The sequence below is a fragment of the Malaya genurostris genome, chromosome 3 (assembly GCF_030247185.1).
Source record: "Malaya genurostris strain Urasoe2022 chromosome 3, Malgen_1.1, whole genome shotgun sequence".
NCBI classification, from domain to species: Eukaryota; Metazoa; Arthropoda; class Insecta; order Diptera; family Culicidae; genus Malaya; species Malaya genurostris.
Window position 1 is genome coordinate 81,107,162 of NC_080572.1, and position 16,154 is coordinate 81,123,315.

A 16,154-nucleotide genomic window follows, 5' to 3' on the forward strand; every position below is an offset into this window, starting at 1 on the left:
GACTTCAGACTTAAAGATTCGGCAAGAGTAAAGTTTTGAAAAGCACAAGCTGTGAATTAAGATTGTACTCGAAAAAAAAACAACAGACAAAAAAGGTTACAGAAAACCTATTTTAATCCACCTAGTGGTGTAATGATGCCTTTCTCATATTGAAATTCGCAAAAACAACTGTTTATTGAATAGAAATAGAATAATTTGTTCGGATCTAATCTCACAAACTCAATAAAACCTGTTTACCCTGTAGTTCCGGAACAGAAAGTAGTATCCACAATAAATTAAGGAATTCCGTATGAAACGGTAAGACTTTTCTTTTAAACCTATGAGTTTGTGAAAATCGATTTGGCCATCTCCAAGAAAAGTAAGTGAGATCCTTTTTGCAGTTTTTGATCATTATTTCCAATTCTCCCGAAACCGGATTCAGATAAACGGAATAGCCGAAGTTAGTTCGTTTACTACCAACAAATATGACCTACAAATTGGAACAGTTTTGAACGTAGTTAAACCTATACTTACTATCTCATGCTCTATTTCGATTAAACCAATTAAACGAAATCTAACAAACGAAACGAACCTGCGTTTCTGTTACTTCTGCATATGTAAGTCAAGCTAAACAGCATAAAACATGTAATAGGATTATTATTATTTTATATTATTATTATTATTATTATTATTATTATTATTATTGTTATTATTATTGTTATTATTATTATTATTATTATTATTATTGACATCACTACACAACGTGTACGAAACAGAACAAAGCACGCCTTGTTCGTTTTGTGTTTTCATCTTCTTTCGGTGTTGTACATATTGTCACTCTATATGGCGATTCAATGGCAAGCTATGGGACCATAATACCTTTTATTTGAATTTTAGTTCGTGAAAATCGGTTAAGCCATCTCTGAAAAAAGTGAGTGCATATTTTTCACTTTTTTGGTACATATCATCCTATATCTCCGGAACCGGAAATCGGATCGGAATGAAATTCAATAGCAGGCTATGGGACTATGATACCTTTCATTTGAATCTTTGGTTGTGAAAATCGGTTTAGCCATCTCTGAGAAAAGTGAGTGCATATTTTTGTTACATATACACACACACATACACACACGGGCACATACACACACGGACACATACACACATACAGACATTTGCTCAGTTCGTCGAACTGAATCGAATGGTATATGACCCTCCGGGCCTCGGTTAAAAAGTCGATTTTCACAGTGATTACATAGCCTTTCTATATGAGAAAGGCAAAAATTATTCTAAGTCGAACATTTTAGAAATTTTGAAGTTATTTAAAAATTTCTAAAGCCTGCTATTGTATTTCATCCCAATCTGACTTCCGATTCTGGATATACAGGATGATATGCACAAAAAAATGGAAAAATATGCACTCCGTTTCTGCAGAGATGGCTCAACCGATTTTCACGAACTAATATTTGTTAAGAGATTTCTTCCGAGTCCGACTTCCGATTTGAGAACAAGAGCGCGATAAGTGGAAAATTTTCGATTTCATGATATTGTTTTTCCACAAACGATGGCAAAAACAGGTACAAATCGCATGAAACTGACTGATAAAATCTTCTTTGTAAAGTTTGTTTGTGGGCATAAAAAACTTGATTCGGCACTACTGGTCCCCCATTTTCTGTTCCGGAAGCAGCGAAAAATGGTGAGGAACAACTCCATAAGTAGAAATCATATCGATTCCTCAGCGATGTTTGAGCCAATTTTCATAAATCTTGACTTTGATATTGTCTCAAAAGTTACAGGGCGATGAGTGCCAAAGCTTTCACACCACCATATAAAATGACGACAGAAAACCGGTACGCACCGCTACGTGCTGGTGCGGAAGAAGAAAACACAACACGCCTTTACAAACGATGCAGACAGCGTGCTTTGTCCAATTTCGTACACGCTATAGAGAAAACGAAAACCAACACCGAAGCTGATTACTTGCTCACGATCCTCAGATATAGCGTGACTGATTTTCACAAACTAAAGTAAAATCAAAGGTCTTATGGTCTCATACAAAGCCTTACAGTTTATCTGGATGCAACTTTCGGTTTCTGAATTACTACAGGGTGAAGAATGTTTAAAATTTTCTATCGTCACGTGAAGCAAAAAAACGTAAAAAGATTTCTAAACTGTGATCGAAACTATTTCAATTGTGATGAACTACTTCAAAATGAAACTCATACTATTTTCTCAGAGATGGTTTGGCCGATTTTCAAGGACTTAGGTTCAAGTAGAAGGTCTTATAATCCCATTTAAAATTCCTGAATTTTGTCTGGATCCGACTTCCGGTTTCGGAACTATTTGTTGCTGGCCATACGAACAAATTCGGCTATTCCGGTCCTCGAAATCAGCTCTCGGAAGTATTGGAACCAACTTTTCCTAAAGATAGCCAAATAGATTTTCACAAACTTTTAGATACAGAATCCCTGAATTCGTTGTGGGTAATACTGTCGGTTTCGGAACTAAAGAGTGTTTTGATTCTTAGATTGTGCTAGATTCCTTTATATCATGAGACTGAAAAAGTAACGTTTTCTTGAAAAATACGCCGATACGCCGCCGCTGTTGGTAAAAAATGGTCTAGCGCCCCTTATTTGATGTTATGGATCTGCGCAGAACTTCAGAAATTATAGCTTCACTATGTTGTCCACACTGCTTTAGAGATTTATTGTGAATTCCGCTAGTGTTGTTCTCTAATAATACCCCATCGCATGTGACTAAACTGTAGACAGTTGTTACGAAACGATACTGGCTATCATACATAGTTACCAAACGATAATAATTGGCAAACCAAGTAGAAAAGGTGGACGGTTCAGTTAAACGTTGTTGATTGGAAAAACTGCGTTGAAGTGATTGGAATTCGCTGTTATGTAATCGATTTTTATCAATTTCATTTCAAGGATAGAAACACGTGACTATCTGACAGTCAAAAAATAAGATTTCTTTCGTCGAGGACACAATCACGTACACACAAACACAGACAAGTCACGGGCACAAAAGTTCCGCTTTCTACTTGAACACAACAATAGCGGTGGAAAAGCGAAACTAAACCAACCGTACGACAGAAGCTCACGAGTAAGTAGTGTTGTATCATGAAGTAAAACTGCCTTGCTTCGTTTCTGCTTCTTCGGCGTTGTCACGAGCAGTGAAGCGCAAAATACGCGGTTGCAGAAGATTCTATCATTTTTGGCACCACCGAACAACTGCCGTATGACAGGATTCCGGAAAAAAATGCTGCATGCAGAATACAGTGTGGATCACGTTTATCAAAGTCTTGCAATAACAAGCTTTTGAGCATGAACGAAAAAAGCTGACACTTCGTAAATTCGTTTCGTTTTCTAGAAATGTAGTACACAGAAATTTTCATTCATTCATTCATTCATATTTAAACAGATATATGTAACATTACAGCGCGATTCCCACATTTGGACTATTTTGATAACCAATGTTGAGTGTGGAAATAAAACTTTTTTGAGAGATTGAATGGCGAAGAAACCCGAAGAAAAATGAATTAATATTTTAGGGAATGTTATTTCATGGTGATAGACTTCAGGGTTGTTACTGTAAATTTCAAAATCAAAACGCGCGACATCAAAGGTGATAATTTCCGCAGAACTTGAAAATTCACTTAAATATAACTTAAAAATCTGCATAAGTTTGTCATATGAACACAATAAATAAGTCCGCATACAACACGTCACTTCGAGAAATCCCATGAAAACGGTTTCATTTTTATTCTCCATCTGTTTCGATTAAACTCCTTAGTTCATTAATACTTTCTGATTTATGGAAAATGTTACAGGAAAAAGAAAAATGCGTACAATTGTGATCTTGGAAGAAGTTAAACAGATTTCAGTGAAGACATGTTTTTTGCTTCAACATCTTCTTGCTTGGCAAGCATTTCTTTCATGGTAAGAAGAATTTTAAGGTAGACCACATCAGGATGGTCTGATTTACTCTTTTTAAATTCAGTTTCAATTATAATAGCGCCTTCTGCTGTTGTCAGTTGCTTTTCCTCCTCATGTTTTATTCTTTTCTTTGGATCAGGGAAAAGCCCACTGGAATTGGTTTCAGTCAAACTTGTTCTCCAGTAAGCATAAAACCTTCTCATTTTTGCATCAATACACTTCCTTAAATCTAGTGCTTCTATTGTAACTAAATCTAATCAGACAATAACATGAAAAACGATTTCTGGATAACATTACGTGGTACATGAAAGTCGAAAGAATTGAAACATTTTTTAAATATGCGGCCCATGCTAGCAATGGGCTCGTTATATCCATAACTAGTTCTAACATAGGCAATCCGATTTAGGACGTTGAATGTCAAATTGCCTTACAAACATCGCAACGGACAAATAATAAATCGAGCCCAATCAGTTTGCAGCGGTCATGGTAATTCGGTAAGTTTACAAGATATCTCCCTGGAAGACGTCGGAGAGCTGATCGGACAAATTTGCGTTGGACTGCTTCAATGCGTTGGAAGTCATTTTGGTAATAACTTGCCTTACCTAAGAGCTATAGGCCTGGGGTGTCCTTTGCTGTATCAAGCATACGTCTCCACATAACTCGGTCTATGGCTGCTCGTCGCCAGCCACACAAGGCACGGATGCTTCTGAGATCACCCTCCACTTGATCGATCCACCTTGCTCGCTGCGCTCCTCTTCTTCTTGTACCAGTCGGATTAGATTCAAGAACCATTTTCACTGGGCTGTCGTCCGACATCCTTATGACACGCCCAGCCCATCGTAGACGTCCGATTTTAGCTGTCCGTACGATGGGTGGTTCTCCCAGCAGCTGTTGCAATTCGTGATTCATACGCCGTCTTCACGTTCCGTCTTCCATCTGCACTCCGCCATAGATGGTCCTCAGTACCTTTCTTTCGAAAACACTTAGGGCGCGTTGGTCCTCTGCCAGCATAGTCCAGGTCTCGTGGCCATAGAGAACAACCGGTCTAATGAGCGTTTTGTAGATGGTCAATTTCGTGCGGTTGCGTACTTTTCTCGATCGGAGGGTTTTTCTGAGTCCAAAGTACGCACGATTCCCTGCCAAAATACGTCTATGAATTTCTCTGCTGGTGTCATTATCGGCGGTCACCAGTAAGCCCAAATACACGAACTCGTCAACCATCTCGATATCGTCACCGTCTATCAATAGAGCCTCTTCCTCTCATGTATTTTGTTTTCGACGCATTTATGGCCAGTCCGATACGCCTAGCTTCAGCTTTCAGTCCGATGTAGGTTTCCATCATCTTCTCAAGGTTATGTGTCACAATATCAATATCGTCAGCGAAGCCAAAAAGTTGTTCACCAATTAACAAAAAACTGAACCTTTCCGAAAATGTTCTGTGCGCGTAGGGTGGTTGGAATGAAAGCAATGCTAAATTTTTAACCCTTTCAATTTGATGCCATTTTGAATAGTGGTGATGTATTCGAAATTTATTCAGTGATGGTGAAGTAATATGGTCAATAAAAGCAGTAAGTGCTGTGATTAATAATAGTTTTAATGATAATAAAAACACTAATAAAATACTAATAAAAACACTAATAAAATAGCATGTTATACTGCTGATTAAAAAATATTATCAAATTTAGCTTAAATATTATACTCAAAAGTAACAGAAGCGCAGGGTATTGCTACGCTAATTCGAACGCCTGCTGTGTGTTCGAGACATGTTCAATGCTGCGCTCCTGTTACTCCTATAAGTGAAATTTATGCTAAATAGTGTTTTCTTGGGTTTAATCAAAATAGGGTAGTGTAATCAACCAGCTGGAATTAAATCAACCTTTCGACGCTATCATCACTATTTGGAACGTAGAAAAAAAATTTTGGTTCATAGTGATCACTAGTCATGCAATGGTTCTGTACGCTATAAATCGGCTCCGAAGGCTGTTGAAACAGAAAGGCTAAATTCCACAAAAGGAATGTAATGCCAAGACTTTGCGTTGCCGTGAAAAAGCATGCAAATATTTTCTCTGGTAGAGTGAAAAAACTTCCTAAAAAACACAAGTTTGTTTCGCACAGATACCGGCAAAAATGATAAAGAATTTCAATAGCATATAGTATGAGCGCTGACTCAACTATATCGAGTTTTATTAAATATTGAAAGAACATGTCGTAAGAATTAGGTTACTAAATAGTTACGTTTGAACTTATTATAACTTAGTATAAAGATATATGAATTTGCAACATTATTTTTACTTCATTGTCCCCATCATAATCCTACTTGTTTCGTAGTATTTTTTTTCTATTTGCCTTTCTCATATAGAAAGACTATACAATCGCTATGCAAACCGACTTTTGAACCGAGGTCCGGAGGACCGATTTTATCATACCATTCGACTCAGCTCGACGAACTGAGAAAATGTCTATGTGAAAAAAATTGTCACACACTTTCTCGAAAAGGGCTGAACCGATTTTCACAAACTTAGATTCAAATGAAAGGTCTTATGGTCTCATACAAAGTCACTGAATATCATTCGGATTCGTCTTTTGGTTCCACCATTACCGGAAAGTGAAAATAATTCACTTACAAATTCACATACAATGAGAGTCTGTAACCAAATAAACCATTGAAAATCCTGTAAATGATTTGCTGAATTTCATCCAAGTCCGACTATCGGTATATTTTTTCAAAAATTCAAATCTTCATAGCGAACCGTAAATAAATTTGTAGGTCATATTAGTGTATGGTTGAATGAACCGAATGTCCCTATGCCGATATCCAGCTTTCGGTTCCGGAAGTCTGCGAAGTTCTCGAAAAAATAAAAAATACAATGTCCTGCAAAAATTTGGACTTACTTAGACCAATTAGGACAGTTGTAACGGATTTGAGAATACCATTGATGAAATTAGTTTAAACATATCTACTTTTGTGATATTTTTCGTTGTTTTGAAGACACAATTCTAAGGAAAATCCTGTGCAATGCTTCAAATGTTGAATTGTCTAAATTGATGTTATGCTTCTTGCAATTCAACGTAGGTGAGCTTCGAAATCATTGGAGTACATTTTCAAGTGTCGATACAATCGAATCTGAGATCAAAAATAGCTGTTGCATTTCCATAGTATTACTTGTCACAATGTTCATATTATAATATTTCGACAGGATATATAATTGATAACTCAAAGAAATCATTCATTATTGTGTAGACATGAAAATTCTTACATTGAAATGTAGAATTATGAAAAAAGTAACGAATAGAAAACTAAACGATTTACTCCAGTAAGCCCAAACTTTTGCAGAAATAACTCGTACTTTAAGTAATTTTGAGAACACCGTCGAGTTATCGTGTTCACAGCGCAACGTGGTTCTCTGTTACCTTATTTTTCAATATTAATATACTAAATATTCTTTAAATGATGCTTTATAATTAAAAACCTGTTTTAATCCACCTAGTGGTGTAATGATGCCTTTCTCATATTACTCATAGCATCAAAAATATTACTGTGGAATTCGCAAAAACAACTCTCCATTGAACAGAAATAGAAAAGTTTGTTCGGACTTAACAAAACACTTGGAACAGTTTTGAATCTAGTTAAACCTAAACTTGCTATCTCATGCTCTATGTTACGATTAAATCAATTAAACAAAATCTAACAAACGAAGCGAAGCTTCGTTTCTGTTACTTCAGCACGAATCAGCAGTATAAAACATGTAGTAGAATTTTTATTTTTATTATTATTATCGACATCACTACGCCACCGGCACGGTATTACAAATAAATGTAAATTCATTGACGTTCGTTTATTCTTTCGGTCGTACTGATCATAAAATAGTTGTAATTTTTATCAACCGCAGCACCGTCTTTTACCAATACTAAACACTAGTAGCAGACATCCGTAACCGTTTCGATTTCTTCATAGCGTGTATGAAATAGAACAAAGCACGTATCGTTCGTTTTGTGTTTTCTTCTTCTTTCGGTGTTGTACATATTGTCATTCTATATGGCGATATGAAAACTACTATATGGCGATCTGACACTCCTGACATCGTCCTGGAACTGCGGAACCGAAAGTCGGATCCGGATGAGATCTCACAGTAGCTTTAAAGATAATATGAGCTTCGATTCAAATCTACATTTGTGAAAATCGGTTCAAGCATCGCAGACAAATCGAAGTGAGTTCTATTTTTTAAGTTTTTCTGCACCTCTTTCGGTGCTTCCGGTACAGGAAAAGGGGGGATCAGTAGTACCGAATTAAGATTTTATGCTCACAAACTAACAAGCTCTACAAACTTGAAGATTTTATCAGACAGTTTTATGGGATTTGTACCTGTTTTTGACCATCGTTTGTGAAAAACTACTAACGAAATTGGTAATTTTCCACTTATCACGCTTTAGTTCCGGAGCCGGAAGTCGGATCCGGATAAAATGTTCTGGACATTTTCAGGAAACTATAAGTCCATTCATTTGAATCTTAGTTTTTGAAAATCGGTTGAGCTGTTTCAGAGAAAGTGAGTGCACATTTCTTCTCTAGTTTTCACATATTACCATGTAACTCCGAAACCAGAAATCGGATCCAAATGAATAATAGTCAATAGCAGGCTATGTGACCATGAGAACTTTCTTTTGATTCTTAGTTTGTGAAAATTGGTTCAGCCATCTCTGACAAAAGTGAGTGCATATTTTTGTTACATACACACACACACACACACACACACACACACACACACACACACGTTTGCTCAGTTCGTCGAGCATGGTCGCATGGTATATGACATTCGCCCCTCCGGGCCTCGGTTAAAAAATCGGTTATCACAGTGATTGCATAGTCTTTCTATATGAGAAAGGCAAAAAGGTTTGAAGAAATTTCATTGAGCTGTTTCTCCGGAAAAAGCTACAAAAAATGTTTTTTGATTCAAATTATTTCTTACTATCCCAGGGTGAAAAATGAAATGCCGATTTCAATTTCTCGGTTTTTTCCCAGTATTCCCAGTTTTTTGAGATAAAAGTTCCCGGTTTTCGGAATAGGCTCAAATCGCCCCAGTTTAGTTTTTTTTATATATTCAATTAATTCAAACTTGAAATAGATATCCTATGTCCAAAACAGATCATTATCATAGGCCCACTAATTGAGGATTCAAGTACTTTTCAGGCATTTCGATGTATATATAGAAAATATTCATTATAACAAGTGCATATAAGAAAAGCATAAACCTTTTTTCTAGCCATCTAGAGGAAATCAGTTACACGTAACTGATTTCCTCCGAGAATACATGACTTTTAATATTATTTTTTTGGTATACATATGATTGAAAATAAATCAATAAAGAGCAAGAATCCCACAAACGAATGCTTACCACTCTGAAAAAATAACAACAAACTATGCCTGCAATTTCAAAACATTTTGTACAAAGCTTTCCTCGTTACTGTCGGAAGTCAAAGTGAAAATCTCAGTTCGGAGGGAAAATTATAAACGGCATGATGGCACAGCGAACCTAACACAATATCGTCATTGCCAGGGCTTCGGCCATGGTACAACAAATTGTCATATGGACATACGCTGTTTAAATTGTAGTAATTTACCTCCAAGCACGTCTATTCAACGAACGATACCCACAGATAAATTGTTATGGTCTGATTGTGATGAAAACCATAAAACCATAATTATTAACAATGTTCTATCAGATTAAAAAAATTTAAATACTCATGTAATAACATTTAATTTAAAATCGTTAGATGTACATATACCAAAGTTTTACCAAAACCATTCGGCTGCCACGACTGGCTCTTCTAAAATACCAATTTTTTCTAATGTATTTGTTAGTCAATTCGTCAATTTGTTAGTCAATTAGTCAATTCATCCCGGGTTGGTGGTTCAATGCATAGGACGCTGGTCATACAAGCCAGTTGTCGTATGTTCGAGCCCCGACCTGGAAGGATTCTTAGTGTCAGATCCATATTACTAGCCATGCAATGATTCTGTACACTAAGAATCGGCTGCGAAGTCTGTTCAAACAGAAAGGTCAAATTCCACAAAAGGAATGTAATGCCAAGACTTTGCTTTTTTGTTAGTCAATAAACAATAGGTACATCCTACATTTTTGAAATACAGCAATTTCAATAATTCAAATGATAGCTGGAAAACGCACAAAATATCGATCTATTTTTTCCTAATAGGATTCTAAATGCTTGTGGAGTTATCAGAAAAATAATCAGAAAGTACGAGTTCTTCAAGATGAAATCTTCGCTGATTTTAACCCAGTTTTATTTCCAACAGCTCAACTAATTCATCTTCTATGAGAAATCGTTCTACAATTGATCTGATTCTAGCAGATCAGTGTAACATTTGTAGTAAACTGACTTTGATTCAGACCATCTACCAATAACATTCAGGGTTTCAAATTAAGCAATGATTAGTTCAGTTAGGTTTGTTTCATTTTAGTGTAGAGGTTTTAACCCATAAAAAAATCCTGACCCTTTGTGCGGGGTTGGGAATCGAACCCAGGTGGGCTACATGAAAGGCATCGACTTCAATTAGTTATATATTCTACCACCTTAGAACTAATTGGCTAAGATACAGATCTCATATCGAAAGCAATGCAAACCCAGAAATTGTTTCGGGAAATATCGATACAGCCATAACAATAATTCAAATCATTACATTATTGAAATTAGGAGTCTGGATGAAGGAGAATTGAATTTAGTTTCAGCTTACTGATAGACTCCTAATTTCAATAATGTAATGATTTGAATCAATATCAACGTTCTTGTGATCCTACAATGGAATAGTTGAGCATCGTATTTCACACAGATTTATATTCATGAACATGTAAAGTTGTGTCATTTGAAAATTTCATCGAAAGATCGATAGCAGCATGGCGACTTGAACGGAGAAACATTCGATCACAAAGCACGCTAGGTAATCGACTGAACCACAGAAAACCATAAAATTCATATTTTTTCTGTGCTCATTTGTTCTGTGTTATTATATATTTTGTATGAAAGAATCTTTTTATCGTCAATAAGTCGAATTTTATTATTTATTATTGAGGCCCTTAAAAGAAAATGAAACATAGATTCACCGAGCAAATCAATCCATATTCTAAATCATTCTAAGGTTCTATACTGGTCATCAGAAACCATTTTCAGCACTTGAAGAAGGAACTCAAATACTCCCTGAAAACGATGGATAAGATCGAAGTTGACAACTTTTCCAATTTCGTGAGTCCTATTGACATCTCATAGTAATATGAGCATAACACAAGATGACATTACGGAGACAATCAATCAGGGCAATCATTAGCAAACTAAAAAACATGGAGGCTCCTAAGAATTTTATTATTATTTTTAAATTTTCTCGGTGTTATCGTGAGACTTTGGCATTAATTTTGCAAGTGTGTTGAATACTTATTCTTTTGTCATATAATTGGGGTGTAGGCATAGAACCTGTACAGGACAATAAGTTGTTTCAACACTTTTACGTTCAGTGAATCTCGCTCAAACGTAAAATTGGGTATTGTCTCTTGTTAAAAAAAATCAATACGCTAACAACTGTTACTCAAATGTGAGCTAGTAATATTTTTCCCGGTTTTACACTAAAACTATAGATAGATTTCAAATACCAGTTTAAGTCCGTATACCAACACAATTGATAGTTTTTACAACAAAAAAAAACTTACCTTCCGTGTCGTACACATCCATCTCGATAGACTGGGAATGGCACTGATACTGTCGCGGCATTGTGAAGAAGCCTCGCTTCGGTATCAGTTTGGCTAGTAGTGGCGATGATACTGAGGACCCGGCAGCGATATCCTCGGCTCTCAGACTTCTTCCGGATGTTCCGTATCCAGAACCACTTGAGCTTGTCGACGCTCCACCGCACGGTTGCTGATTCGGGGAATGATACTGGGAATGGCGATGAAGGGATTGATGATTTCGGCGGCCGAGGCGTGCCGCCGAAGTGTGATGACGTTCGTGTTCGTGTTCTTCCTCCTCCTGGCGTCGGGATAATTCGAACAGCAGTAGAAAAAGAAGTAGCACGAAGAACACGAACGGGGATAGTGGCAGCAACAATACTATGCCTGGCTAGTTTTCTCACCCGGTGAAACTTTCCGATGAGGGATGGGGGAGGACGTGTGGGAGTATGTGTGTGTGATTCAGCCGGAACGGAATTAATTGCACTGCTTTTATCAACAGGTTTTTGTTCTTTACCAACGAATGCTCGAAACTATTCTCCTATTACAATTGCAATAAATTTTCACTGTTTCACTCGTACTCATTCAGCATTTTTTCATGCAAAACTTTCCTGCAGAATCAGCCACTACCATTGTTCACTAGTTGGGTTGATTTTTCAATTTCCCATTCAAACTTTGCTGAAAGACCCAACAAACTTTCTTCGATCAACACAGCGTAAAAACGAACGCCTTTTGTAATTCTTTGTGCTGTAAAAGTAGATAACTTTCTTTTTCACTATGCCAAGCGGATCACGGGTGGAAGTTTTTGTCTGTATGCCAGGCATTTGTCGGCTTTATCGCAAGTGACACAAGGGTGGTGACGGTACCGCATCGCACAATGACAACCCTTACAACCCGATTGCAACTTCCAATACACAATGACGAACAACGCAGAAGTTGAAATGTGTTTTTTTCTCTTGCACATTTTCGCAAAAATAAAACCACTTTGACAGATCTGATCTGAGCGAAAACTGTGCAGCAACTTTCCAAATTGCGTTGGAAAGTTTTTTGGTTCCTATCTCTATCTCTTCTTTCTCAATCAATGCTTATCTCGTTTGACTTCACCGACAGTGGTCTGGTCTGGAGTGCATCCGTTTTTGTGTTTCTGCTATTCTTGATGTTTTTTTTTTGGTAAAAATACTGAGTTGCATAACATTTGAATAATCAATACTTAGAAAATTGAGTTATGGTTATGTCAAGAAGGAATAATCAACTTTCATTTGCCTTCGAGTTGGTCAGCTTTCCTGATATATGTTCCAACTATATCTTCAGGCAAAATACGTTACGCGGCAACACAAAGCAATGCGGCCTCCGAACGTCAATTTAGGCTCCGGAAAGACGCAACCGTACACTGCCAAGTACTCACGCCGTACAGGCGTTCGAGGGAACAGATAAACCGGCACCAGGACCGCACATAAGCTGTAAACCTAGCACTCAACCGAAACATCCACAGGTGAAACGCAGCGAATAGAGCGAGGAATCATGAATAATTAAATAAGTCAATTAGTATTGAAAATTGATATCGCCTTGTCCTGCTTTGCAACCTTCGATTTGCGAAGGCTAAGGCGACCGTTCCAGCTACGTGTACGAATACGGGGACAACAGCTAGTCGATAACCTAGATAGGTAACGGAACCGGTAAGGATAAAGAGTATCCCCCTCCGGCACACCTCATACTGCTGAAATTTCCTCCTCCGCATCGAACGACAGGTTACTTGGAATGTTATTTTTAAACTAGCACACAATTGTGGTTTAAAGCGGAAAACAAAAGTTTTTCCTATCACAATCACTCACACTGCCAGCTAGCGATTGGCTGTCTGTGGTCGCATCCTAACCTTGCTTTCCAGCAGACACCAGCAGAAAAGGGAAGAAAAGTAATATCCTGCACGACGACAGACTGACACAACGCTAACGACCTGAGCCAGCAAACCCCGTGGCCGGATGATATAATCATTACCATCATCGATTAGGTCGTGTTGGGTAGTGTAACTGGCTTATCCACTTCCTTCGTGACCGATTCGTTGGTTCAATTCCGACCAAGTAGTAGCCTACTAACTCGACTGCCTATCTTGAAGGAATCAAGCCGACGGAGGGGCGGAAAACACTAATGCATTCTGGCACCGGGCTCCATCAACGAAACGCGTCAGCGCGGAAAACGAGAAAATTCTTGTGCATCTTTAACGGAACTGGCTGCCCAGAGGAAGGATGAAAAGCACGTTCCGTACATTTGTCTGCATTTCTCCGATGGGAGCACAACTCGACTTTTTGCTAGCTGCTGGTAGCGCATTACCAATTGCATGAATCCTGTGCATTCAAATTGGCAACATTGCACGTTGTTTTCGTTCCGAAGAAAAATGTTTGCTGGGCTGCTTTGGGGTTTCTTCAAGCATAACTCAGGCTATTATCATATTGAGTGCATTTCACTTAACCCGAAGATTGAGATATAACAATCTTTTGCTCAGCTCAGAGAATCCCAATTCTATAATTCTATTGTTGGATCTATGTTTGTTACCATTCACATTAATATGTTCCAAGCATAAACTTGAAACTAAGCGGAACAAAAAAAAATTATCAATTCTGTTTGCTCTCTGATCACCGTTGAAAAGCACTATCAACCTTTTTTTTTGCTACGAAGTTTATCTAACGTGCAAAATGTGCTTTGCATATAAAACAAAAAACATGACATAACATCATACAGAAATAATCTCTACCTTTAAAGATGTTCGTTCCTTTTTTTCAACGGATACCGTTCCAACGTCGCACAGTAGAATAAATGTCTATAAAAATGTCAAATTCTTTAAAAACCTTCCTTTTAACGAGCATAATCCGGAATGAGATTCTTTAGTCAAACAGTATTAAAACGAAGCATGTGTGATAATGTCTTTTTCGTGTCATTCAAACAGTCTCATCGAAACATGTTTTTCATTGAATTTTTTTCACATTCTGGCATTAAAAATGCCTTACTTTTCACTATACGGGACCGGTGGTCAATTAAAAGTTTCAAAAATAGCCGCGTAACCTTTTCGTGTCATAATTTTGAACGTAGCTTAGTCATTTGTTGATGGATTGATATAATTTAACAATCAATCGATTCAGCAACTTTTAACTTAAACATGTATGACAACGTCGTTTCAGTATTTCAATAGCATATCAGGTGTACAACTTTGCTTCCGACGTTTTTTTTTCAAAATTAAAAGCTTTATTGCGAACAAGTGCTTACAGATATATTAAGGAGTGTATCGATAAGTAGTTAGCAACATTCAAACAGTTATTACTCTGAAATGGCTTAATTTTTTGCAGCGTGTTTTGCGGTGACAGGTTTGTGTACATGTCAATGTTTGTTTACATGTAACAGATCGGCTGAAAAGTTCGTATCGTTTCTATGAGAGGGCGCCACTAGAATTAAATCCATACCATTTTCAGTTAGTACCAACCTTCAAAACATGCGTGTATAAATTTGACAGCTGTCTGATTATTAGTTTGTGAGATATTGCATTTTGAGTGAAGATACTTTTGTTATTGTGAAAAAAATGGAAAAGAAGGAATTTCGTGTGTTGATGAAACACTACTTTTTGATGAAAAAAAGTGCCGCCGATACCAAAAAATGGCTTGATGAGTGTTATCAAGACTCTGCACCGGGCGAAGCAACAGTTCGTAAGTGGTTTGCAAAATTTCGTACTGGTCATATGAGCACCGAAGACGATGAACGCAGTGGAGGTCCAAAAGAGGCTGTTACCGATGAAAACGTGAAAAAACCCACAAAATGATTTTCAATGACCGTAAAGTGAAGTTGATCGAGATAGCTGACACCCTAAAGATATCAAAGGAACGTGTTGGCCATATTATTCACGAATATTTGGATATGAGAAAGCTTTGTGCAAAATGGGTGCCGCGTGAGCTCACAATCGATCAAAAACAACAACGAATTGATGATTCTGAGGAGTGTTTGGAGCTGTTATATCGAAATAAAACCGATTTTTTTCGTCGATATATAACAATGGACGAAACATGGCTCCATCACTTCACTCCGAAATTCCCACTTCACACACGAAATTCCTTTTTTTTATTTTTTTCACAATAACAAAAGTAGCTACACTCAAAATGCAATATCTCACAAACTAATAATCAGACAGCAGTCAAATTTATACACGTATCTTTTGAAGGTTTGTACTAACTGAAAATGGTATGGATTTAATTCTAGTGGCGCCCTCTCATAGAAACGATACGAACTTTTCAGCCGAACTGTTATTGTAAAAAAATTACATTTTCATGCATTTCACATATTGAAGAAAATTCTAGTTTCTGTGAAACGCTCGCACTTTGGGCTTGACATTCTTCATTAAATTCTGCACAGTTACTTTTGTGACTTTCCTGGTGGCAGCTGTCCAGTTTTGTTGAACTCCTGCATGTTTTGGGACACTGTACCTTCCTTCCGAAAGTGCCGCTTGACAATTACCCAATACCTT

At 37.3% G+C, this 16,154-nt stretch overlaps 1 protein-coding gene across 6 annotated transcripts in view; it reads right to left on the bottom strand.

The window, feature by feature from the left end:
• Positions 1 to 16,154, bottom strand: part of LOC131435732 (solute carrier family 12 member 4) — a 652,550-nt gene that overhangs the window by 473,584 nt on the left and 162,812 nt on the right. For 3 of the 6 annotated variants that reach the window (XM_058603896.1, XM_058603895.1, XM_058603897.1), the window contains exon 2: positions 11,636 to 12,397. The exons of 2 other annotated variants lie outside the window; for them this stretch is intronic. In XM_058603896.1, the coding sequence (XP_058459879.1) occupies positions 11,636 to 11,696 (61 nt within the window). In that variant the 5' untranslated portion in view covers positions 11,697 to 12,397. The remainder of the gene's footprint in view (positions 1 to 11,635; positions 12,398 to 16,154) is intronic. One more of the 6 variants, XM_058603898.1, reaches the window with a different exon arrangement.